This window comes from Vanellus vanellus (genome assembly GCF_965231255.1).
Source record: "Vanellus vanellus genome assembly, chromosome: 12".
In the NCBI taxonomy this organism is placed as follows: domain Eukaryota; kingdom Metazoa; phylum Chordata; class Aves; order Charadriiformes; family Charadriidae; genus Vanellus; species Vanellus vanellus.
In genome coordinates this window covers 19,733,990-19,759,861 of record NC_138917.1, presented here as the reverse complement: position 1 = coordinate 19,759,861, position 25,872 = coordinate 19,733,990, and the positions used below count along the sequence as shown (strand labels likewise).

General features: G+C 37.6%; 1 protein-coding gene across 1 annotated transcript in view; it reads right to left on the bottom strand.

Moving 5' to 3' along the window:
• Window positions 1-25,872, bottom strand: part of SLC6A2 (solute carrier family 6 member 2) — a gene marked incomplete at both ends in the record, with an annotated part of 72,615 nt that overhangs the window by 5,262 nt on the left and 41,481 nt on the right. The window contains 8 exons of the mRNA XM_082489527.1: window positions 1,644-1,744; window positions 10,556-10,655; window positions 13,403-13,531; window positions 16,313-16,425; window positions 17,093-17,217; window positions 19,792-19,895; window positions 24,295-24,429; window positions 25,222-25,360. Of these exons, the coding sequence (XP_082345653.1) occupies window positions 1,644-1,744; window positions 10,556-10,655; window positions 13,403-13,531; window positions 16,313-16,425; window positions 17,093-17,217; window positions 19,792-19,895; window positions 24,295-24,429; window positions 25,222-25,360 (946 nt within the window). The remainder of the gene's footprint in view (window positions 1-1,643; window positions 1,745-10,555; window positions 10,656-13,402; window positions 13,532-16,312; window positions 16,426-17,092; window positions 17,218-19,791; window positions 19,896-24,294; window positions 24,430-25,221; window positions 25,361-25,872) is intronic.

Below are 25,872 nucleotides of genomic sequence, written 5' to 3'. Positions count from 1 at the left end.
TGAGGCAGTCTGTATGTTTCATACAGGTGGTATAAAAATGCTCTTTCTTAGATCAGTGACCGAATTTGTAGTTTTAAATTACGTAGGCTAATGGTGGACTACCTTTTTTCATGCTAGTGACCATCTTTATAGTTTTCCATTACAAATTACTAAGTTAAACCATTTTGGTCAACTTAATGTAATTTGCTTTATCTTCTTAATGTACTGAGTAGAAATGAAAATAATAATGAAAAGATAGGCTGTAAGATCGGTAAATTATATTTATTTTCCCCTATAAATTAAGATTGTAATGTCCATGTTGCCTTTTAGAAAACTGAGAAAACGTACAGCTGTAACAAAACTGCCTAATGTCCCCTGCCTAGTCATCATGGGTTTAAAAATATATTGGTATCCAGTAATCAAGCAGATATGTTCCAAGTTTGGCACTTCTAGCTGGAAAAAAATCTGTGCATTGTGATGGCTGAAAGATGCATTACCTACAGATTGATTCATTCTGACCCTTATGTTTGTGAGCTTCAGTAGGAAGGTATTGGGGCCATTTCACCAAGAAATCTTAAGCCACCTGAAGGTTAGACGGGCAATCACCTCACCTTTCTCTAGCTAGCTTGTTAGAACTCTGCTCTTGGTAAAATTTAAATTTTCAACAATCTCCTAATGTGTAAAAGCTAATGATCCTTGGTGCAGTGTTTTTCGATTCTACTTGAGTCAGCCTGTTTGAAGTGCTGCAGGATACGGTTCCATACAAGCTGCTTTATAGAACAGGGTTTAAAAGGGTAATTAATACATGTTTTACTGATGAATTGGGGCCAGAAGCTTTTATAAAAAAAAAAAAACAACAAACAACCAAGTGGACCTAAAGGCTGCCATAAAAGCCTACCTGGTGTATCTTTGCAATACCAGTACTAATTCAAGAATGCACAGCTTTAATGGAATTAATAGTCTCCTAAAATCATAGCAAGGTCAAATTTCCGTATTATTCACCCCAACCTTTTGATCTACAATTATATATGGGAAAATATCACAATATAAGACTGCAGTTTAGCTCTGATTCTAACCTTTACACAAAGCAACCAAATTCACACTCTGGGATTCCCCCCCCCCAAATGTAACAAAGCACTTGTTTTTCACATCAAGCATCTTACAAGGTATATTTAATACATCTCTTGAGTGTTTCACATAGCTAATTACTGGGTGTAGTTGCATGTTAGCTGTTCTAAGGTGTCATTCCACAATTCAGGGATCTTGGTATCCTCCAATGAAGCATAAATTCTTGCTAACACTATCCCTGGTTAGTTTATTTCCCCTACAGAATGATTTAAGTTCAGTATGCATAAATGCTTGGGGGACAGGGAGAACACTACCTAAGTGTTCAGTGTTCCCTATGAAAAGCTTTCTTTAAATCCTGCTGAAGTGAAGGAACAGAATATGACCACAGCCACAATTAGCTTCTCTTTCACAACTGAAATGTATTAATAAAATATAACCAATGCCACTGAGGAGAAAAAAGAATTAAATTAGTGTCTTCTATTCATCCTGACAATGTCAGGCATAGCAATGAGTGTCTTGCTTGTGGTACCTATTGTATATTCTAGGAAGCAACATACTAGCATTCTTTCCATGATGTAATAATTATCAACACTTACCAGTAAAAAGGCAGGGCTAACAAATTTCCAGCACAGTCTCCAGTAGAGGCCTGGCTTGAAGCCCATCATTTGTTGGATATCTTCACTGAATCTGTCCACACCTAGAAGGGATGCGAATGTCAGACTGGGGTAAATCTAAACTGATGCAATGCTGGCATATCCAAAAACATCTGTTTTTTCAGAAAGCAGACAATAATGACTTCCAAATCAGAAGGCATATAACAACACTGATCTCCTTTCAATGACTAGATGCGTCTGACATCACTGTATCCAACACTTAAATGCCTGTGAGCACTTAAGGTCTGTTACAAATAGCATTACCATTGAAACGTGGGATTTCACAAATATTTCAAATTTAAGTTGTGAATGGGACACGTGTTTTTTTAATAGTTGTGGACTATTGTAACCTAATTACTCAATACTATTAAAAGTACACTGAAGGAGAACTCAGACCCTTGCTCTCACACAGTGCTTACTGACAATTACATAGATTCATATGATTCTTAATTTATCAAAGGATTCTTATTTGTTCCTATTAGTGGCATACGTTACCTTCTTTCAGTGTTTCACTAATACCACAGAATGTTTGTTATATCTATAAAAAATGTAATTTCTTCTTTTATCAGCTTTCCAAGGAACTGGGTAGATGCTGCTTCTGTTCAGTGAAGTATGTAAAAAAACTACATTAGCTAGAAACAGGTGGCCTTTTTTAGGGTATCCTGTGTGGTTTTGAAAAATTATAATACCAACTAGAATTTTCTAAAGTTGTTACCTCTGTATGCATCTAAATATCTAGTAATGCAGCTCTTGTAGATGCCTTAGAAGATACGTGATGTGTTCATGTATCAGTAGTAGTCAGAAATAGTAGAGAGTAGTTAGAAATTGTACCTGCTGCAGTAATTAAGATAGCAAGAGGAAAACATGACAATCATCAAATGAAGACATATATCGAAGATAAGTCCTGCTAATTGTACCAGGAATATGGAATATCTATTTAGAAACACGGATGGCTTGATTACTTGATTATTATCAAAACCTTGATAGTAACATAGAGTATTTCAGTATAAGACTTTGTATATTAGCATGCAAGAAGTAATGTACAAGACTTCTATTGTCAGGAAAACTGTATAACAGTATTCCATTCAAAATCACTCAAACATTAGCTACTTACAGTGGGATTTACTGCAGTGCAGAGAAATGGACGCACCAGAACAAAGTGTTTAGCAAGTGACATAATGGCCAGAGGGGAGAAGATCTGCAAATACCCAATTCCTAGTGTGTAATATTCCTTGAATCCATTTAGTCTGTGATTTTGTGTGTTGCGCGTGTATTTAGTTTGTCAGTTGAAGTACTAATAGCTATAAAAACAGTGTAAATAGTTGCAGTAGAAATCTCTTCCCACAGCCAATGCAGAAAGGAAGATCCCCTGACCTTGTTGACTCTTCTTTAGAAACACTATCTAGACAGTGACTTCAAAACTAGAATAGGTCATGCTGCACAGACCAAGGGGAAAGCAAAAAAAATCTGCTGTCCTGGATGCCGCAGGACATAGCGAACTCTGTAACAGTGAATAAGGAAGAAATGGCATTTCAGTTAGTGGCTTTTAATTCCTTATGGGTTTTACATATTTAAGTGTTAAGAATTCTGTATCTGAATGCTTCAGGAAGGACTGCAAAACTCTAATATGCTTTCTGTGAGTGGTACTAGCCTGATTTAGCTAAACATTTTGAGTAGTCTACGAGGGTATTAAGCTGTCTGTATGTAGGAATTTTTTTTTTTTTTTAAACTCTAGTAGTATTAACTCATGTTAACTTGCAGGCTTTGGACTTTCTGGAAGTGCTCTAATCTTCAGTGGGACATTTTCCATCTTCAGCGTTTATTGAAACACTTTTTTGCTTTAAGTAATTTACTGTAATTTTACTATGAAAAGCAAGTAGGTGTTTTATAGTGACTCTAAAATGTCCATTTGAATGGTAGCTTCTTGCCAGTTTTTTTTATTGATTCTATTCTGGTTGAATTTACCAGTATGAGGTATCTTGCAAAAGTTTAGTCTAAGCCAATGCTATTTTCCACACTGTATTGTAGAATGGGATGATTATCGCTGATCTAAAAATAGGGAAAAATGTCCTCATTTTTCTTTTGAAAAGAAAACAATCTCTGACTTCAAGCATTAGAGACACTGGCTCACAGAGAAGTAGTTCTCTCTAGTGCAATCTGTCACGTCAGACTACTAGTCTGTAATTCATTATACTTGATGTGTACAGGAAGTTTAATTCTAATCCTGAACCCTATTAGGTAAAGAGCAGAAATGCAGCTTTCTGCCATGCATATTTTTTTCATTAGAGAGGATGTATAGTTTACCATAATAATTGTTTCTCTTCATGGGGATCAGTTCAGTAGGATTTATTTAATGTAAACAATTAGCTTGAGTTAGTCCTTTACAAGCAGCCAGGGTGTAATGTATTTACAAGGTCTGGACATTTGAGTGTAAACATCTTTGATTTCCACCCCCCAATATTATGTACATGTGAATCAAAGTAGCCAAAAGGATCTGCAAATGCTCTTTAAATTTAATCTAATTCTATTTGCAGTGCGTTCCGTGAACTTTAAAGTGACTGAATTTCAACTGCTATGAATACTGAGTGAAATTTATCATTGTGCGGAAGGTCAAAGAAAAGAACTAGATATCTCAAAAAAAATTTTATTCATAGGTTTCCAGACAGACGTACCCCAGAGCTCAAATAGTGCTTTGTGTTCCAGTTTCTACTGAAAATGGGGGATGAGTAGTCCATGCTCCCAGACTGCTTTTTTCAACAGCATGCTTTTTCAATACCATATGTCTTCAAATAACTGTTAGAAGAATCACCTTGTAGAGTAGAAAATAGCTATAGCTACAGATGATGGTATCTGTAGGGCTTGTTTGTTTCCTCACTTCTTGAGAGCGTTTACCCATTTTTTTTTTTGTGATTCTGCAGGATAAACTGAAACTGAGAGTGACTCATTAATTACAGGAAGGAACTGGTGTATCACAAACAAACTCCAGATTACTTGCTGGAGACCTGGTGGTGAATATGGAAATAATGTCCTTGCTTTTCCAGTGAAAAAAAAAGTAAGAGATACTTAAAAATTATGATTAGATACTTTTAACCCAGAGAGAATTTCAGTGTAATTTCTGAACTAGTAAACACTGCAGCTACCTGAGAATGCCTCCACTGTAATAGTCTATTAAACTTGGCCCATTCTCTATGTATATAATATTGTATTTTCAAGTGAATTGAATCAATATGAAAAAAAGTACAAATTAGGAAGAAAATGAAAAGTAGATTTGGCTATAAATGCAAGTTACCCTCCTCACATTTGGACAACCTTCTTTCCTCTCAGTGATGCAGAGATCAGAGTTCAGGTAGAATGAAATTCTATACGTTACTGGTGCCTCCTGCACCCACTGCCTTCCGATCTTTGTAAGTAATTTTGCTGTGTAGGATCAAGCAATGGCTTCAGAACCACTCACTTGCACACAAGTCCTTGAGCAGGTCCTGGCCCTGAGGTGAAACTGCTCAGTGGCTGTAGCTGAAATAATTTGTGGGCACGTTTCCGAAAACTAGTGTCACAGCACAGACAATCATTTGGATCCCTACAAGCAATCTTTGTATGTGTTGTTTTCCTCTCCTGTCTTGTTTAACTGTGTGATGTATAGTATTCTTTAATATGCTTGGTTTTTTTTTAATTTGAAAAGTAAAAATTAATAATAATGCCTTTAATGCCATACATATGATTTAAATGAGTCCAAGAAAACAAATGAATTACATTGAAATAATATAGTAGTAAGAAAAAGGTATATTGAATCAATCTTCAGATTATTTTGCACTTAATTCCCTTTCCCTGTGAGTGTTCCTTCACTGTTGTTTTTTTTTTTTTCCCCCAATATTGTTTTACTTCTGTGGATGTGCATAGCAGTGTATGAGCTCACACAGTCTGTATGCAAATGAAGAGTTGTAGTGAAACTGCTTCATTGATCTATCCTATATTTTGGCCCTTGGGAATGACAGTAAATCACAGAACCATCAAATTATTCCTGTTGGAGGATTTCTTGGGAGGTCTCTAGTTCAGCCTCATGCTCAAATCAAGGTCAGCACAATTCAGAACAGCTTTGTCCAGTTGGGTTTTCCAAACCTTCAAGAACAGAGTCAGCAAGCACTCCCTTGGCAATCTGTTCCAATGTTTAATTATCCTTATATAGAAGAATTATTTTCCTCCTTTCATTTTGATCATGGTCCTCTGTTCTCCCATTGGGCACATCAGTGAAAAGCCTGACTCTTTCTTGGTAACTTCCTTGTAGGTATAGGAAGGCCACTATCGGGTCCTCCCTAACCCTTCTCTAGGCTAAATAAGCTTAATTCTCTCAGACTTTCTTCACAGGGCATGTGCTCCAGCTCCTGAATGCCTTGGTGGCCCACCACTGGACTCTTTCCAGTTCAACACCACTTTCTTTTACTGAGGGTTAAAAACAGGACACAGTATTCCAGGTGCAGTCTAACAAGTGCCAAGTAAGAGAATAATCACTACCTTAATTTCCTGGTTATGTTTCCGTTACAGCTCAGTATGCTGTTGGCCTTCATATGCTGGCGGGTCATTTTTCTGACTCATTTAGCCTGCTGCCCACATCCCCAAACAGCTCATCTTTGAGTGCAAGTAGCAGGTCCAGGAGAGTGTCACTTGGGGTTTGCCCACCTAGCATCTATGCTAAGAAGTTGCTTCTGATACCTTCATTTCCAAGAACCAGGGTCTGATCTGGACACTTCTTTAAGTGGCCTAAAGAAGGCTGCTTCTACTTCCTGACCCTGATCAGGTGCTCTGTAATTCCCTGCAATGTCAGCCTTGCTGGGCTCTGCCCTGTGACCCACAAGCACTCTGCCATCCTGTCATCCATTCACTACACTTGAGTTGCTCTTCTGCGCATAAAGACGACACCTGCCCCCTGCTTCTGTCCTAATGACCATGTATCTGTCAAATGCAGAACCTCAGTCACACAAGCCCTCATCCAGGAGGAGATGAGAAAAGATTGCTGAACTGTGTGAAAAAACAGTGTCATCGGCATTGGGAACATCAGAAGGAAGGGATAAAAAGAATATAAAAGCCGTTGTATGGCATTCAGAAGAGAGGACAAAACAAGGTATCTGTTGATTAGCCGTGTAGTAAAGTAACAACCATTGTCTCTTTTTGTTCCTGAGTCTTCTTTCTGACTCTGGAACAACGTTGACATTTGTTGATGGTGACCATCACCTGGTGGCAGTAAGGGAGTAAGCCATACCAGTATGATTCCCAAAGAAGAAGGGCAGATGTGCAAGGGCAGATGTGCTAGTATAAAAGCAAGCAGAACAGTAGGAAGCATTTCCCCACCATGGCAGTGCAGTAAGCTCTCCAAATTGGTTTGCCCTATTTGTATTTGCATTCTATGGAAATGTATGTCTTCATACTTTGTCTCTCATGCCAGGCACACATCCATACAAAAGCATCTGTGAGCAAAAGATGAGTTCCAGCTGTAAGTACTTGGTTGACTTCTTTCCCTTTTGCAAAATCAAACAGTCAACCTTAGATTTTTTTCAAATAAATGCACCTTTTTGCTTCGAAATTTCAGTCTAAGGGATTTTTTTTTTTTTAATTATTTAAGTAAATGAAAGCAATGAGATCACAGGTGAGGATGAAGATCATTGCTAGTTCATACTGAGCTTATTCTAGTCATTCAGGAAGATTTTTACATTAAAATCTGACTGAGTAGGGATTTTCCTGCAAGTGAAACTGAAGAGCGGTTTTGTGTCAGTGGGAGAGGTGTCTGGCCTTACTGAGAGTATGCATCAGAGGGATGGTATCAGGGTTGCACAAGAGGAAAAATGGTAACAAGCTAGCAGTGATAACTAAAATACATCTGCATAGTCAAACTAACTAGCTCTCCCTTTTCTTACACATACCGGTGGCCTTCACAAGAAGAAACTTCACAGTAAGTGGCCATAGGTATAATTTGAACTAAATTTCCACCTTTTTTGTCTGTGCCAAAATGTCAATGCTTGCCTTCAGGCTGGCTTAATATTCAGCTGGGTCATGAAGACAACTGGGGTCTGTCAGAAAAAAGAGGTAGACAAGACCATGCCAGATTTAATCAGTTTAAATAGCACCCGGGGTTGTAATAAGTTCTTTATAAAGCAACAGGTCATGCTGTGTCAGTAAAAACATCTGTCAGCTGCTTAAGATAAATGAGTAGATTTTTTCCCTGTTATGGGGAGGCAGGAGGGAGAAAGGAAAGGATGATGAAGGACAGAAGGTGCAACAAACAAAATTTGACTAACCTTGTCATAGTCTGTGAGCCACAGACAAAGTCTAGCTATTGTAAAGTGCAGTAAATCCTATTTTAATAGCAGCAGATAACTTGCCCTTGCTAACTGAAGAATATTTTTATGCCTCTGCTTTCAAGCTAAGCTATGATCGCTCTTTTGCATTCAGCTCTTTTACAGGGATTAAAGACAGTTGGCTGTGAAGTCTAGTGCCCCACTATTTTGAGAGAGAACAGCAGATGAGGTGCCAGCTCCATGCTGATGTTGGATGACAGAATTAGTACATTAAAGCTAAAAACTATTTCTTTAGTAGATTGAACGGCACTAGGCATGAATGCTGTTCTTTCACCTCATTCCCTCATCAACAGTTTCTAACAGCAAGCGAGAATTTGTTTGACTAGAAGAATATGGTGGTGCAGAATGCATAAACAAGTGACTGAGGGAAGTAAATGGCAGTAAGAATGGTAATGTTTAAGACCCTTCTGAATCACGTGTTTAACGATAAACACTATTTCTGAATAGAAATGAAGATGACTTTCAGGGGAAGAACAATCTTACTGGAAATCAGGGCAGCTAGTTCAATACAGACTTCAATGGGAAGAAGACTTGCAGGCTGCCGTGATGTTGAAACCAGGTAATAGTGAAAAGAGTTGTGACCAACCAGAAGGTATGATGTGAAAATTAAGAGCAGATGAGGAAGAAAAACAAGAGCTCAAGAAACTTGATTAATCCAGCAGCAAGCCATTTCAGATATAACTGATAGTTTGATCTATTGCAGGAAGATGATTTGTATAAAACCTAAGGTGCAGAATCCTGTTCTTTACTGGGGGGAAAATGAGATATTCTTTTTGGGGTCCTTAGAATTTTACTAGCCTTGTCTGTGACGAGATAAAGAACTGACAGCATTCTCCCCAAGAGAAAGGAAAAATCACTTTCACTGTTTCTTTAGCAAGATAATTTAATCTGAATTAGGCCTATGACTTGTTTTGTTCTGCTTGATTTGGTGACTTAAGAGCACGTTGTAATTTCCGCCCTTCTAGAGGGAGAATCTTTTCCAGTGAATAAGATTGCCATACCTTCCTCTATGATAGGGGAAATTTTGAACTCTGGGTCAGTGCTGGAACACAACATAAAAAGTACTCCTCTATCTTGGGGGTGTAAGGGGAAAAAGGGCAATGTTTGAAACGCTGACTTCAGATATTTAAAAACACCTAATCTATTAAATGCTGAGTTAGGGATGGGGAGAACACCCAGGGGCCAGATACTTTCTCATATAATTGGAGGTTTAGCAGGCTATATATGTAATCAAGTATTCAAATATTTGTACTGTAAGCAATATTCAATTTAACCTTTTTGTTTCAATTCTTTGAGAGTAGTAGTAAACTTCGTCACTTATAGCAGAGGATTGGTTTGTTTTTTGGTTTTTTTTTTTTTCTCCATGGTGAAATTAGACAACACAGGACATGTCACAAGACTCTGAAGTTCCTGTAGGCTAAGGACTGAGCTCAAGCGGACTCAGTGTCCTGCTGTGTTGCCAAAGTCAGTGTTGTGGCGGAAAGCACAACTTCAGTTTGTTGGGTTTTCCCCAGTTAAGGTTATCCAGGAGCATTCATACGGGTTTAGAGCAGTTTATGTGGCTGTTTTGCCATTATTGTGGTCATTTATATAGTGGGAAAGAAAAAAACTTTTTCTTTCTGATGAAACCTGTGTATCAAGTCTTTCTTTTTATTTGTTACTTTAGGGAGGAAAAAAATACTGAAGACCAAATAAGACTAGGGAAGTCATTTAATAAGCTGGGTATATCTTCTGAGACCTGACTTAAATTGTGAGCCATATTTTTTTCAGGGTACCGTAGCACATCACTCTGATTGGCACACAGTGATTCCAGCCTAGTGCCAGAGATCAACTGAATACTCCTAATGGCTGCCATATTGAGGATATAGCAAATTACTGCTCCTTTTCTCTGGCATAAATTAGTATGAAGTACTAGAAATAGTATTATTTCTGATAGCTAAGATGTTTGGTATTCCATACCATGCTAGGAAATAATACAAATTTTAAACTTTTTTTGTTTTACCATTAAGTAGAATATTGTCTCAAACAAAAGGCACTACTGTAGAAATTATTTTTAACTCTCTGAAGACAAACTACATTTATTTGTATTGCATGTGGAGAGCTTGAGGTTGGTCCTGGGGAAAACATGGAAAGGAGGAAGAGGTGAGCCTGTATTTAGGCTAATCTATTTGCTTTGAAACTACCCAGGTATAGACCTGCTACTGCAAGTCATCAGCTTTGTTAACAGCTGCAAAATATTGGCAAAAGTAGCAACATTTCCATCCCACTGCAGTCTCTGTCACAAGGCAGTTTTCTTTGGCTTTGTGCAGGGTTTCAAAGTTTGGCCCACTGAATGTCTGCATTCCTGTCACTATTCATAAATCAGATGAAAATCACTGTATGAAACCTGGCTTGTCATGATTTCATGTGTACAAGGCAGTGATGTTTTCCCTTAAAACACTGTGAAAGCCTGTCATGAGCACTTGGAATTTTAGAAAAGACTTTTCAGGTGCAAAATGAAGTGCTTACCGTAAAACCAGGAAACTCCAATTGCCTCCATTAGAACAGCAAACAATATCGAAGTCCCAGCTGCAAATGTGTCCAGAAGCGTGAGCACATAAATTCCACCCTAGCATTGGGGAGTTAAAAGATGCAACAAAACACAGTTAGTAATAGAATCATCTCAGTATTTTAGTATCTAATTCACAGAAATCTGCTTTACTAGAAACATTATCTTAACCCACGTATTTTAATGTAGAGCGGATGCTGCACACACGAGTTCATATTTGCATAAGAAATAGTGGAATCAGACTTGCAACTCTTTTTAAGGGGCTTCCTTTCACCTATGTCCACACTGAACTGGGAAACAGAAGCCTCAGCTTAGCGTGATTAATGAGTGCTCCCGGCACTTGGCGTTCAGTGGAAGTTGAAGGCATTGGCTGTTTGGGGAAGCGCGCGGTAGCTTGTAGGACAGGGCCTGTCTACAGCAGTTAATGAAGATCTTCCAAAATTATTGGCAGGAATGGAGTGTCACAATTTTCCACAAGCCATTATCACTCAGTGTGTTCCTATGGCCAATTATTCTATAGTCCGGTGAATCTGCAGTCTTAGGCTGATGTCTCCTTTCCCAGAGTGCCTGCATATCTCTTTCCCAGTGTTGCTGCACAGAGCGCAGCTGCCTGTTAAGTCTCTGGTAGCAGCGCAGTGTGGAAGCAGCTCTGCCCTCTTTGGTTTCTTTGCTGTGCACTTAGCAAGCCTCTGCACAGTGGAGAAAGCAAACCACATCATCTTCAGTTCATGACTGAGAACTGTAAATACATTTACTAAAGTCTTGTTTCACCGATACTTTTTTTTTTAAGTTGCAATTTGACTACTTTCTACCTTATTACACAATGTGGTATGCATTTGTGTAAATTACTGCTCTTTTTATTTCGTCTGAGCTAACGAGGATTGGAAGACCACGGTATGTTTACTTGTTTCAAAATGAACCTGAATAATGTCTTTCAGGACATTTTGTCACATGTAAACAACTGAAATGTTTGCAGTTGCAGCAGATTTTCATTAAAATCTTTTTTTACAACAAAACTTAATCTGACTATGCCTGTTCAGTAGGGGAGAAACAAAAGAATTATTTTCCATGTTTTTACCAATGGTATAAATAGCCCTTGTGCTATTTAGATTTCTAGCTCATTTTAATCTCCGCAATCAATCAGTTTTCTTTTTTTCTTACAAAAAGATGGTTTTCTGAAACAGCTGCACATATTTACAAAAACAGAGAGAACAGTACTTAGGCCTTGTCTAGATTTTTAATTCTGTGGGGACTTTTCCGGAAACTGAATGAACTTTGGTTGTTGTGTTAGAAGGATGATGTTGCTTGTTGAGTGACATTTGAGTTTGACCTCTTGTTTTTGCTCTACACCTGCTCTAAATGAACGCCTTTGCTATCAAACTTAGTAAAGTGAATGACAAATATGATTTTGCAAGAAACATGTTTTGAAAATACAGCCTTAACATTTCAGAGGACGAAATCAGATTAATGTGATGGTATCACAAGGGCTTTTCTTTGTATTTTGTACACATTAGAAATGTTCTTCTTCAGTTAGTGAAGCAATACATTTGGACAAGTCTGGGCAGTTTTGTGCATTCCAGCTGGTGGGGTGAACTGAAGTCTAAACAGGTGCCATTATTTAAAAGCTAAAGCAAGGTTGGTATCTTGAACTACTTTAGCTCACTTGAAGGCAGTGGAATTGCACCCATTGACACGTGTTCAGGTTTTTAACCACCCAGTTCCTTCGGATCTTGTACTTCAGGAAACTTCAGTTGAAACTTTGAACAGGGAAAGAGTATGTTCAATTCTTTAGGTAACAATGGAGATAGCATGATATTAAAAGGATAGGTACCTTAAATGATATATTGATTTTTAGTTCTCAAATGTTTACAGTTTGAAGAAACTAGAGTAAGAATATTGGGGTATTCTTTTAGTGTAAAGAGAGCTTTGGTGTTGATAAACTTACACCATTTCAGTAATCTTAATAATAGATCTGGAAACCATTTCTAAGGAAGGAAAGAGGTTCAGCATATCTACTGTTATGGTGGGTACCTCAGGTTTCAGTTGCTTTCTAATGCTTTTTGGCATTTTTGCTTACAAGGCTTTTTTGATATTTATGAAAAAAAATTGAAAGTTCTTTCCAACCTAGACATTGATTCTCATCCTTTAATTGTCTAAAGCCTGATGAGGCAAATCATTCAGGTGATGGTAGTGATGAATACAGGTTACTAGATGTTCAGGGTAAGTTATCTATGTGCTTTTTATGGTGTTAAAAGTAAGCGGTAAGATCTAGGTACATGAAGGAACATTAAGAAATGCATTGGGGAGGGGAGATGATTGTTCTAAACTCTTTTCACAAGAAGTGAATGCTTCTCAATTGCTTCAAGATGAGAATATCCAGGTGACTAGAGGTCCAGTCACTTGAAATCCTTAGTTCCTTACATAGGTATAAGCACTCAACACCGCTCCATTTAATGTGCTTAAAAAAAAAAACAAACAAACCAACAAAAAAACAAACCAACAACAAAAAAACCCAAAACCAAAAACCCAACCAAAAACCAAACACACAAACCCAAACAAAAACAATAGTAACACAGACAGTTCTTTGGAACAAAGACTTGTAGGTTTGGTTGATAGCTAATGATCTCATGCAAAAAAAGCAGAGAAGCTTCATGTAGATAAGACTAAAAGTAATGTTCTGACCATAAAGTTGTTTAAGAATTAAAATTTATAACAAAAGTAGTCACCTGAGCTATTCATATTTCTATCTGATGAGGTTAACTGCATTTTTAAGGTAGCTTGTTAATGGAAACTTTTGTTGTACTTACATTGGTGATGCAAAAAAGGGCAAGTAGGAAAGTGCCAAAAGAAACACCAAAGGTGAAGAGCTTTCTGTGCTGCTTCAGAATTTGGAAATCATCTGCCAGGCCAGTGATGACAGCCTCCATTCCACCCATCTGAGAAAGGGAAGGCAAGAGCTCTGGTTAAATGCTACTGACTGTTCTAGATACAGATGGACGAATGTAAAGGAGCTTGTAGAATTAATTCCCAACCACTGACTGTATGATTTCTGACATTTCAGCTGCAAATCACTGGGATTCTGAGGTATAATTTATTTTCTCGTGGTAGAGAACTGAGTCAGGGAACTGGAGATCAACTGTGATGGTTGATGGCTCGGTAGCCGTATCCTCTGCAGACCCTTTGATTCACCAGGATAGTAAGTAAACAGTACTTTGGGAAAAATAACATACATTTTAGTATACTTCAGGGAAAAAGCTGGCAGCTTAAGTAACCAAACTCCTTAAGAGAATTCTAATATAAAGACAGACACAAGCACCTGGGGGAAACGTACTGAACCAAAGATTCAGTTTAGCTATTGATTAACCAAATCCAGTTTGACAGAAATATTTACAGACCTGGAAGAATCACTACACAGGAAGCTTGATGTATTTTTTTTTTTTGTTGTTGTTGACAACATGAAAGAATTTTACTTTGTTTTCTAGAAATTAGTGCTAAACATTAGCCATTGTTTTGCAATATGGAAAAGGTGCTTCCCAAGTTTTCGTTGAAATTGGTGGTTTATGTAGGTTGTTATGAATTTTAATTTCCTTCCACTAATGAAAGCCTCCCCCCCCCCTCCCCCAAGAAGTTGTGAAACAGTTCTAGTTTCCCGTCATAATAAGTTTATTTGATGTTCTGGAGAAGCTGGATTCCATGCTTTTTTCTGAAAGATCATGGCAAGACCTGGAGTGCTTGGTGTGATACAATAGTTGGTTAGCAGGTGCTGACATAGGCTGTCTCATTCCTATAAGAATATGATGAAGCCAACATCTCTGGTAGAAACCAGTAGCAGAGAGTTAGCTCTCCAGAATTTGAATGATTTCTGCCTAGAGTTAAATTGCTGAGGGGAGTGGACCTATTTGTTTTTTAAAGGTAACTAATGTTCATATGTAACATGTCCCAAAACCAAGCATAGACTTGTATTTCCTAATATCTGAGGGGTCATCAGTGAGTGCCCTGCAGTTAAGATGGGTTAATATTTGATGTTCTCAGAAGTTGTTACCATCTTGGCACTTAAATGGTCTTGGAGAAGTTGAAAATGGAAAGACGCAGCTTGGATTATTTTGGCTAAGCACCACTTCTTAATGTATCACAGTTTATTCCCCATGTTAATTCCCTATGCCAAGCTAGATACTTACTCCAAAAAATGTTTGCAAACATTTGTTCCATTTTCTGTCCTTTTCATTGTTGCTTGCTTAAAATTGCAAGATCAGATTTCTCTTTGCTTAAACATTTTGACAGTTCCATTTTTGTACAGATGTCTGTATTTCTGTGCCAGTGCAGGCTTATAGGCATGAATAAAACTAGTCGTATATAATTCTTCCTCTTTAGTTTTGCAGTTATTTGGTTTTTTTTAGGTTTAAAAAAGTTTTAATTTTCCCTTCAGGGATGTGAGCAGTCAAATGTAGGGGGAGAGTTGAGAAGACCACCATAAAAAAAAAAAAAAAATACAGCACGACCTGAGTTTTCTTAGGTAAATGATGAAAAATCCTGAACAAAACATGAACAAGCAAATCTCTCCCGTTTTAGAAAGAAACAGCTAACCTTGGCCACAGTTCATCAGTTCATACTTTCTCTACATCTAGAAAAAGTGTGTACTGCAATCTAAACCCCTGTGTCACTCAAATGTTTCTTTACTGTCTTAATTCACTGCCATTCCAAAGTTAACTGTTTTGGATCTAAACGCTTCTGAGCATGTATTTGCTGCTTAATTCTGCTCTGTTCCTACTGGTCATTCGTGCCCTTCTGCTGTGCTAAACTCTTCCTTTCCATTCTTCATGTTTGCTTACAGTTGAAAAATGGCCAAGCTACAAACCCAGATATAATCTCGCCTCAAACTTTTGAATAAGGATCCAGATCTTAATGTATAAAAAGAAACTTCCCTGAACCTGAGCTGGAATCCAAAAATCCAAACACTTTGGATACATTTAGAGCTGAATCTGACCTTTACGGCTTAGACCTCGCTCCACAAGATCTCATTCAGCTATTTGCCAATGATTATCAAAGCTTCCTGCTGCAATGCCGTTTTTCTTAGTCTTGCTCTCCTCTAAGTCAGTTCATTCTTTCCCATTCTTGTCCTTGAAAATGAATGATTTTTTCTGAAGTTTTAAGCAATGGAAACAGTTTTTTTGCCACGTCCAGCAAGAAATTCCTAGATCAGCTCTGTATACTTGGAACTACAAAAGAGACTTTAGAATAGTAAGAAACCCCTACCCTAATAAAAATGATAAATGTTTGTTCATGGTTCCCTATTCCTTAAAGACCCTATTTGTTTTTCCCAGAAATTAATCAACCTTTAAGCTAAATAAAACAGGATGTCTTGATGTCTGTTTAGCAAGAACAAAGCAGTACAAAAGTTGTTAGGGGTCTTGGGATATTTTCTGGGCTGAAGTTTCAGCCCCTCTGTAAGGTCATAAAAAAGCAAGAGTAAGTAATTATTTTCTGGCTTGTAAAAGATTTGATCTTTTGCTAAACTTCTTAAATATTGTGAGTCTTTAAATATACTGCCAGGAGTAATACTATTAGTATGTTGGCTGTGAATGTGAAAACAGATTCAGAGAATGTACAGAGTGTTTATTTGAAATGTAATAAAGATCCTGTTTATGGCTGATACCTCTCCAGTTACAGAATATAACAGTAAAGGAAAAATGTCAAGGCTAGAAGGAAAAAATACTCACAGAACTGTCGATGCCGAGAGTAAGGAGCATGATGAAGAATACCACAGCCCAAAATGTAGATCCTGAAAGAGTTGAAATTGCCTCTGGATACAGGATGAAAACTAAACCAGCTCCTGAAATAGAAAATAAATAAATAATAATAAAAAAATATTACTAAATGATGTTTCTTAACTTCACAAAACTGTTCATTTTTAATAAGATAAATTCTGACTAAGTTGACTTTTACATCAGTCCACAACACGCTGAGTAGCTGTTAAAATTTGCATTATTCAAAAAATATATCCAAAATACTTTAATAATGTACTCTATCCCATTTGTTTCCACTTCTAATAGTCTTTTATGGGATTTACAACCTTACTAGCTATTTTTCAACTATGTAGTAGAGAAGGAACCCTGTGGATGTGGACTCCACTTTGGCTGGAGAGCTCCTGGCTGCAATGAGAGACACAGGAACTGAAATCATGGGTGATCTGTTATCAGCGAAAGGACACTCTAGCTAAGCCTACCAGAACCATCCAAAACAGTAACCTATGGCACTGAACAACAGTACTTTAGCAAGATACTGTGCAGTGGTAAATGCTTGTTTGTTGCACAGGCAACAATAGAGTTCACATTTTGGCAAGGCTTGTACACACAGAGGTTTAGTTCCAAGTAATTTAATTGCTTGGGTCAGGTCACTTCCATGGGATTTTCACACACTTGTTTGAAACAAATATAAACACACTTGTAAAGAAATGGTGGACAAAAAGTGGTAAAACTAACATAAAATTAACTTCCTACCTTCAGTGGCTACATCCTCAATTTTAACTTTGTGCTCATGAGCCATGTAGCCCAATATGGAGAAAATTGCGAATCCTGAGATGAAGCTTGTGACACAGTTAATGGTACTGGTCAGCAAAGCATCCCTAATGATGGAGAAAAGAACAGCCTGGTGAAAAAAAGGCACTTTAGGAACTAGATGGGGATTGTCTTATAGCAATAGGAAGATTCTTGTGAAGGTGTTAATTGTGCAATTATCCTGATGATCAAAAGCTCATATAAGCATACTATGCTAGGAAATGACCAACTTCTGTTTACTATTCTGATTTTAAACAGAGTTCTGTTAAAAAAAAAAAAAAAATCAGCAAAGCTATATTAAATATTAAGATATTAATGTCATCGTCCTAGCTAGTAGCTGTAGCGTAGCAAGAGGGTGGCCTGAAGTGAGAGAGCCTTAATATTTATCAATTCATGTGAGCAGATATTCAAGAGTATTTTCAGACAACTCCAGGAGTGCATTTTTAGCAAACTGTGCTGCCATTCAGACGGCAGTGGATAACCATTCTTAATCTGTAATGAGGTCCTTTCATCTGTGAAGTCAGCTAGGCTTTTCTGAAAGAAACACAACTTCTGTTTCAGTTTAAGATAGTGAATTTAGTTTAAAAATTAAATATTATACAGTGTGCATCATATAGTAACGTTTGTACAAAGTTGTGGGTTTTAATCAATCTGCCATGGTATTACGATAGATGCGTGAGTGTTTTTCTGGGTATTAATAACCACTATTACTAAACCTAGCTTGAAGATAAGTAGACCGTATGTCTTTAGATGTCTACCTAATCTGCGCTGTGTCTTGTATGTAATCTTTTGCTGCACATGACCTTTAGAACAGAGGACATGGTTCTGTGAACATCAGTAATGCCAAACAGTGCTTTAATAAGCAGAAAGTAAATATTATTTCCTTTCATTGGTTACACTACCCAAAAACATAGGTGCCATACACCAAACTTTATCCTGTTCCTTATATTACTTTATTTTGATAGCATTGAAGAATTTATGTCCTGTAATTCTTAAAATGCTTTCCTGGGGGAAGGCTGCAGGATCAACAGAGACTAGACTGGACCCATAAACTCCAGTTCTTTTCAGTCATTAAAGAAAATTGCTAGGTATTTGTCATTGATAAGATGGCAACAGTATTTCTTGTTTCCCACAACTCAAAAACGTTCTTATGTGAGTGAATAATGCTTCTTTTCACTTAGTCAATACCTGTCTTATGTGATGCTTATCTCCTTACAAACTGGGCTGAGCTAGCTGTCAGGATATTGTATGTAAAACTAGATCATAATTTAAGTACAGATTCTCATACTTTCTGGCCCTGATTTTCAGTATTGTTACTCTACCTTACGTTACTGACACTATTCCTCTCGTGGAAGGTATATTGAAGCGTTGATGGGATAGTATAGTGCTGAGTGCTGGTCTTCATTTGGACACAGTACTACTTTCAATTTCTTCTGTTTTAAGAAAGCCTTTTGAACAAAATATGTCAGCGCATTATAGAGTTATTTGATCAAAAGAGGATACTTGTAAGTGTTGTAAATGCTACTGAATTGAAGCTTGCTTTTATGGTTAGAACTAAAACACAGTATTTAATGAAACTACAGTTTACTCTTACAGGGAAGGCAAGGCTTATAAAGCAACATTGAACAAATATAGTAAGCTAGGAGCAAAATAATATGATTTTGCTTATAGTCTGGGGTGTTTTCTTAGTTTCAAGTCTTTTTCCATTTCAGAGCAAAATTAGAATACAGAAAAAAACAATGCTTCTATGAGATTAGTGCAAAATTATTTGCAGAAGACAATAAATGTTGTTTTGGAAGACTGCTGTGGCTAGCGTTCTAACTGAAGGGTTCTCAAACCTGGTGATATTACCTACTGCAAATAATCAGCTAGCAACCTAAAATCACTCTGGTTTAACTACAAATCTCTCTGAAGTCAGTGGAAGTATTCCATTATTTTGGCTTTCAATCTGTTTAAGGCAGTTCAAATCTGTATATTTTCTTACATCTTTTCACTGTAACATTTTTTTGCCATCCTTCAGTTCACAATGTATTTATAATACATGTACTTTCTGAATTTATATTTCATGGGAAATTTTAAAGCAATGCTTGTTTTCATTCCAAAATGGAATGTTAACAAAACTTCTAAATGTTGGAAGTTCTCAGAAGGTGCAGAGCAGTTCTGGTTGAATTTCCATGGCGGTGATTCAGCAAAACACTTGCAAACTGACTTGATTTAAAGTGTGTTCCTAAATTGGAGCTCAACATGAAATATCAGAAATATAATACCAAAGCACAGAAACACTTCTGGAAACGAGAATCCTTTGCTTTTAGTTCCTGGACCAATAAGATTTCATCCTGTGTTCACTGCTGCTCTTAATAGTACTTTTGAAAGGCAAACACAAGCACAGTTTACACAGCTGTCTGAAGTCCAAACCTAATCCCATTCTGTTTTGCTGTGCAGCACATATCTTGGCAAGTTCTTGTTGCTAAAATTTCAGTAAGGAAGACAGTGTTTCAAGATTTGGGTTGGTTGCTATGTCCACACAAGACTGACCATCATTAATAAATGACTGAAGATAAAAAGATAGCGTAGTACTTAGTCTAGCTGCAGAGTAAAATAGTATCATTCTGAAGCAGTAATGAAAGAATAGGCTCTCTTACCTGTAACAGTTGTTGTCAAACTTATTGTAACTGGCAAATGCAATTAAAACGCCAAACCCGGCTCCTAAGGAATAAAATATCTGAGTAGCTGCATCAATCCATACCTGCATAATGACACCATCATTGACAGTGTTAGTTTGGTCCAAAAGATATGTCAGTGAAATGCAAGAGTATACAAGACAACTGGCTCTTGAGAAATGATCAGCATTCATGTTTATGGCAGTGTAAGTGCTTCTCAGCCCCCATGAGATGTCACACGGAGCACAGTCACGGTCTGCAGTGACTTAACCTGAAATGGTAAGGGCTGAAGCAGTTCTCAGTGCATACACACAGCCACCATGGTGGGGTGTACCACTTGGATCTGTACTTCTGAGCTTTTACTGAGTACTGAAATGATTACATGATTTTTCTCCCGGGTGACACAAATACACTTCCAATAGTTCTTGTTCCAAGTTAGTTTGGAATGTACAACCAGAAAACTAAAAATAGTTAATGGGTCAAGAGTTACAGGACACTTTCTTTCCCATAAGAGAGCTTTCTTTGGGGGACTGTTAGTATGATGCTTTCTTGTTTCAGAAGCTGAAGCACAACTGACATGCTGTGAACAGAACCATGCAGGTTATCTGTTACCTTTCCCACATAGCTGGAGATGGAGTTATTCCTGTGGTGATAATTACATTTCGATTTAGATGCAGCTTGGTCATTTTAAGAATTGTCCAGTAGGGAAAACATGCTTTTAATGCTATAACACTTTCTAAAGTGACCCTCCAGCCCAACACCCGCTCAAGATGTGCAGACAGCAGTCAGGAACAATACTACAGTGCTGGGCTCCTGAATCAGAAGCCTGAAAATAGTCTACCACTTATTCAGTTGTTACATAGAGGTATTTAAACAAGCATCTTCCACAAGGGTAATGAAGTCAATGGAGTGAATAATACTCAACATTTCTCAAAATGAGATCTTAAATGTTTGATTAAATCTGCCAAGTGCTCAAGACTACAAAAAGCCCTGGATTTCACCTCTGTCCATCTCTACAAAATCAGATCCAATGTATATTCAGCTTCAGCTTTCTAACAGATCTAAGCAGATTATGAGCTCCATCTGCATTGGGATTTTAATGCTAAGTTTCCACATTTGGCCCAGTGGAAAGAAAGAATGCCTTATTCCATCCTAACATGTTATATGAAAGCACTTATGCCAGTGGTCTACTTTTTCTCAACGTAAATGATAGATACTTTCAACTACTGACTGCTGAAGGCTGTGAACCATTTATTGACTCTGGATTTGTACACAAACTTAATTTTATGAACTGAGAGTTAATTACTTGAAAGATAATACGAAGAACAATCTATGATCTGTTTATTGCACGTCGGTGGATATGTTTTTTTCCAGATTTCAGTTCATACAGGGCTTTTAGGTATCATGGATTTCTTTTAGTAAATAGCAAGGAAATCCTGTAAAATTAATTGCTTATTCCTTTTATATACTCAGTTACATCTATCTCCACACAAAGGGTGAGATCAAATAGGGTTGTACTCCCTGAGGAGCCTTTATATGGATAAGAGTGTAGAAGGAGGGATGCAAAGCCTCCTAGAATTTTTCTTGTTTTTTAAAACTCCTCATAACTTGTGGTGTTAATGAAGTTACTGAAGTTTGGTTATTTTTAATAATTTTTGCTTAAACTGTAACTAAATCTGCATGCTGCCACCATAAGGCATTTGTTTTTCGTGGTTCTCTAGCTCTTTTGTGTCTTGCCAGGGGAGTGGTACTCATACTTCCCTCTTCTTAGTATTCAAGCACTGCTAAGCATCTGCTTAAGTCCTATTGATTCAAATAAGAGGTTAGCACCTGCTGCCTACCAAAGGAGTAATGCATATGCTTGAGTATCTGTTGAGTAAGAGTCTGGGCTCGTAGTAGCTGATTAAGAAACAAATTGAGAAGATCGAGGTGAAGCGAAAAAAGAGCAGAAACCAGAAATTCCTTTAGAACTAAGATTAAATGCAAAATATTCCCTTTGTTAAATCCAAGCAGGATGTGAAACAGGCAGTGGGGCTGGTTCTTCTGCAGTTTATGCTCATGTTCTCTGTTCAGCTGAATAGCTTCTGATTGAAGCATAGTCTAATATATTTTTGTGGTAGGATATTGGGTTTGTATGCATTAAAAATGGAAAAAATAGGCACACTTTACAGGACGCAGTCGCCAATCTTTCCAGCTTTCTTCGTGGTTGTTTATGCTATTATAACTTTAGTGCATATTCTTTCTTGTCTATGTGGATTTAAAGAATTACTGTGCTGTGTGGAGAGGAAACCCTGTGTGCACTCCCTGATCTTACATAATCTTCCAGAAACTTGTTAAGGTGTGTGAAAGAGCAAGTGTCTTCTCATGTCTGATTTCACTCTGTATTTAATTCCAATTCCTTTAGCAGAACAGACGTGTAACTACTGTTTTACACAGATGTTTAATGTATCCATTTGTGCAGCGGAGATGAGTATTATGGCTTTGTAGCTTGTGGACTTTCAGCAAGGAACATAGCTAGGCATTGGGCTAGTTAAGAGGTTCTCAGCTGAATATCTTCCTCTTTTTATAGACACCCTTTGTGGATTCAATATCCCTGAAAATAAGGTGTCTGAGGCCTTGCTGAGTGCTGTGCAGTATGTGGCCCTATAAAATGAGGCAGACCTTGACACTGATCAGGATGCTCTAAGGTCTTTTAGAAGAACAGAGCCCTCTGTAGGTCATTACTGTTTGTGACTTATGATGTTTCTTTGCTAGATTCTTCATTTGGGAGGAAAAAAAAAATCATAAATCAGGAAGATTCAGGCACACATTGACATAGAGCTGAAGCAGGAGTCTGTTCTTCAGAGCCTGAGGACAAAGATTAAACACACAAGCCTATTGCAGCTGCAGGTATCCAAGTCTCCAAGCAGGAGAAAGGCTGACATGACAAAGCAGTTCGTGAAACTTCTCCTTATAAATGATCTTTAGCCTTTTATTATTCTAGAGCAACTTTTTTTTGTTGTTGTCTGAAAAAATTAGTCTTCGGAACAAATAACTTCAGGGTCATCCAAATAGCAGCTGCAAAAATATTAAGCCAAGAAAGAGCAGTGCACAGAATATCCTTCCAAAAGCAGAAGGCAGCTATGATTATGGAGGCCTAGATTCTGAACCGGTGCAAGCTGGCACAGGCCCATAGGCATGTTGTTGAACTTCTGATGTTTTTTTTTTTCCAAACCACTTAAAATATATAAGAAAAATTTAAGCACCTCCTTTGTTCATCCTGCATCTTTGTATTTATGTGTATGTGTTAAGTGTGAACTACTGAGGTGGCTACTGCCTTGGTGACAAAGGTGGATGAAAGTCACATATTTGAAGTTGGCTTTGACTATTTTAAAATGGGATGAGATAGAGTCTGGATTCTGGTGGTGACTTTTGTTGAAGAAATGCCAGTTTCCAAATTTAGTATTACAAAACCAAAGGAGGATTGTTTTGCTAAAAGTATATAAAATAGGTCTGTATTATAACACTCTTTGCCTTTTTAATTATTGAGGAAAAATCAAAATAGGAAATGTACAGTGCAACTATGTACAAACTCCTGATATCTCTGAAAGCTGCAAATTTTCAAGATTGTTTACTACCTTCTAGTAGAACTATGTCTTCACTTTTCAGTTTGTAACTATTTGAATGGTCTCATGACCATATGAGACCATGACCACAGAGATACCACTGTCTTACAAGCGATTTATTATATTGTTAGAATAGCACTGTGGTAAGATCTATCTGTAGTCACCAGATCATTGGTCTTCATAGGTCTGAAATGCTGGTGATTTCGTGGGTTAGTGACTATACTTGTAGATCTTGCTTTACAATGGATGAAACAATTCTTAGTTCCAAGGTGCTCCACAAATTGAGTTGATTTGAACATATTTAATGAGAATGTCTTGCAATGTGGTTACATGATACAGGCAAATGTACATTATGTTCTTATCTTACTATTGAAAGTACTATTGAAAACCTCATTTGTATGAAGGACCATGATTAGGTGAGTTAGTCCTGACTTAGTATGTTTAGCAAGGTTTTCATAGGCCAGGAATTTTGTTTACCAGGTTAGTGTTTAACCCAGTTATTCAAAAAGCAGTATTTTCTTGTTTGAGGGAATTATTAACCTTTTGAGAACTAAATTTTTGCATGACTGAATTTTAATGCATAAAGGATACTGGAGTTTACAGGGTGCACAGTCAAAGCATGGACTTCAAGGGACTGCCGCGCCCCAAACTGCCCTTGTACAGGTTTTTTTTGTGATCAAAACAGTTTGGGTTCAGGCTGAGATAGTCCTGCGAGGGACAGTGTTGGAAAATTAGGCTATCAGGGATAGTGGACTAGTGCTTATGCAAAAGCAGAAGTGTGGCTATATAATTTCAGAAATTAGCTCTAGTATTTTCAGTTTTAATGAGAGGCTACAGGTTTAATAAAAACAAGGGAATGAAAGCAGAAGAGTACACTTACTGTGGCTTCTTTTAATCTTCTGAAATCTATGTGCAGGTATGCATTTATTCCATTGTATGCACCAGGGAGGGTTATTCCATGTATTAACAAGACAAATAATACAACATAAGGCAAAGTGGCTGTTATCCAAACAACCTGCAAACAACAGAGATCCCCAAAGTTAATCAGCTGTTACAGAAGATTGAAGAATGTGTGAAAAATACAGCTGGCACTTTCTTGGGTTTGTCCCTTCGGTTTTGTGGTGAAGCTCTTTATAGGACATCTCAGGGGAAAATGCTGTTAGGCGTTGCGAGTGTTTACATATGTACGTTTACAGATACCAATATGAGACATTTTTGGCAAACAGAATACTTGAAGTGCTTATACATTACCAGTGTGTGTTAGACTGCTAATTAGCTATATATTTGTTTACTGAACAAGTGCAGTCATTGCCTGATCTTAGGTGATGTTTCATGACAGTGTACAAAAAGCTCTCAGATGTATCCAGCCCTAGAATTTCTGTTTTCTGAGGGATGTCAAAGAGTAATTTCAAATTACTTTCATCACATATTTCTCGTCAAAGCATTTTATGTAATAAGACCAAAGCATTTTAAAGCATCAAAACATTACTACTTTTGGTGAAGAATAAGAAGCACATTTAAGAAACTTTAGTCTTTAAAAATATTTTCTAGATGAGACTACTCATGTTGAATTGAAAATAATATGCTAATGAAATTTCCAGTTAGAACATCGCACAAGCAAAACTTGTCAATAAAATAAAGGGTTAATCTGGGTTGTGTATTTCCACTGTATGTCTATGAAGGCATCTCACATGGTTTGGTCCCTGAGGATCCCTCAGAAGCAGTGATTTAGTCTCTCACTTTCTAAAATTAGACTTCTTAAAGGAGACAGAATGTAGTTGAGATAGAAGGACAATATTAGCTCTACCTTTCCTGAAGTCTTCACGCCTTTCCACAGACTAAAGAAAAGAATGATTACCACCACCAAGAGGCAGAGGGAGAGTTGCCAGCGAGGCAAGCCAAGGTCATGGATTCCACGGCTTTCGTGCAGATGCAGAACTCCTCGCCTACATACCAGATACACAGAAACAAAGTGAAGTCACCGGGGGGAAAAAGGTTTTTACATATCTCATCCTGTGGGCAGCAGAAGTGGATGGTGTGCTGCAGTAGTAGCTGCCATACTGACATTGCTAGCAGTTAGTGAAACCTGTTTTGAGAAGCCATGTATTGTGCTTCTTTCTGCAATGTCTTTATGTTCTCACTAGCCCATCAGTGTCTGTTTAGCACTGTAGTGCCCTAAGAACAGCACTCGGTTCTCCTTCACCGGAAGTGTTTGTGGGTTTTGGAAATACCATTCCTTGATTCTTGCTTGAATACTGAACAGATGCCCAGAGAATTTCCATCCCTGCAGATCTTAAAACTTGGCCAGTAAAGGCCTTGAGCAGACTGATTTACTTTTGAAGTTAGCCTTGTTTTGGGTAAAAAGGTATTAGATGACCTTCAGAGATCTCTTTTGACCTAAACTATTTTGTGATTCTAGGTAAGCAAACAGGTGGCTTCCTCCAACTTGGGCAGTTCC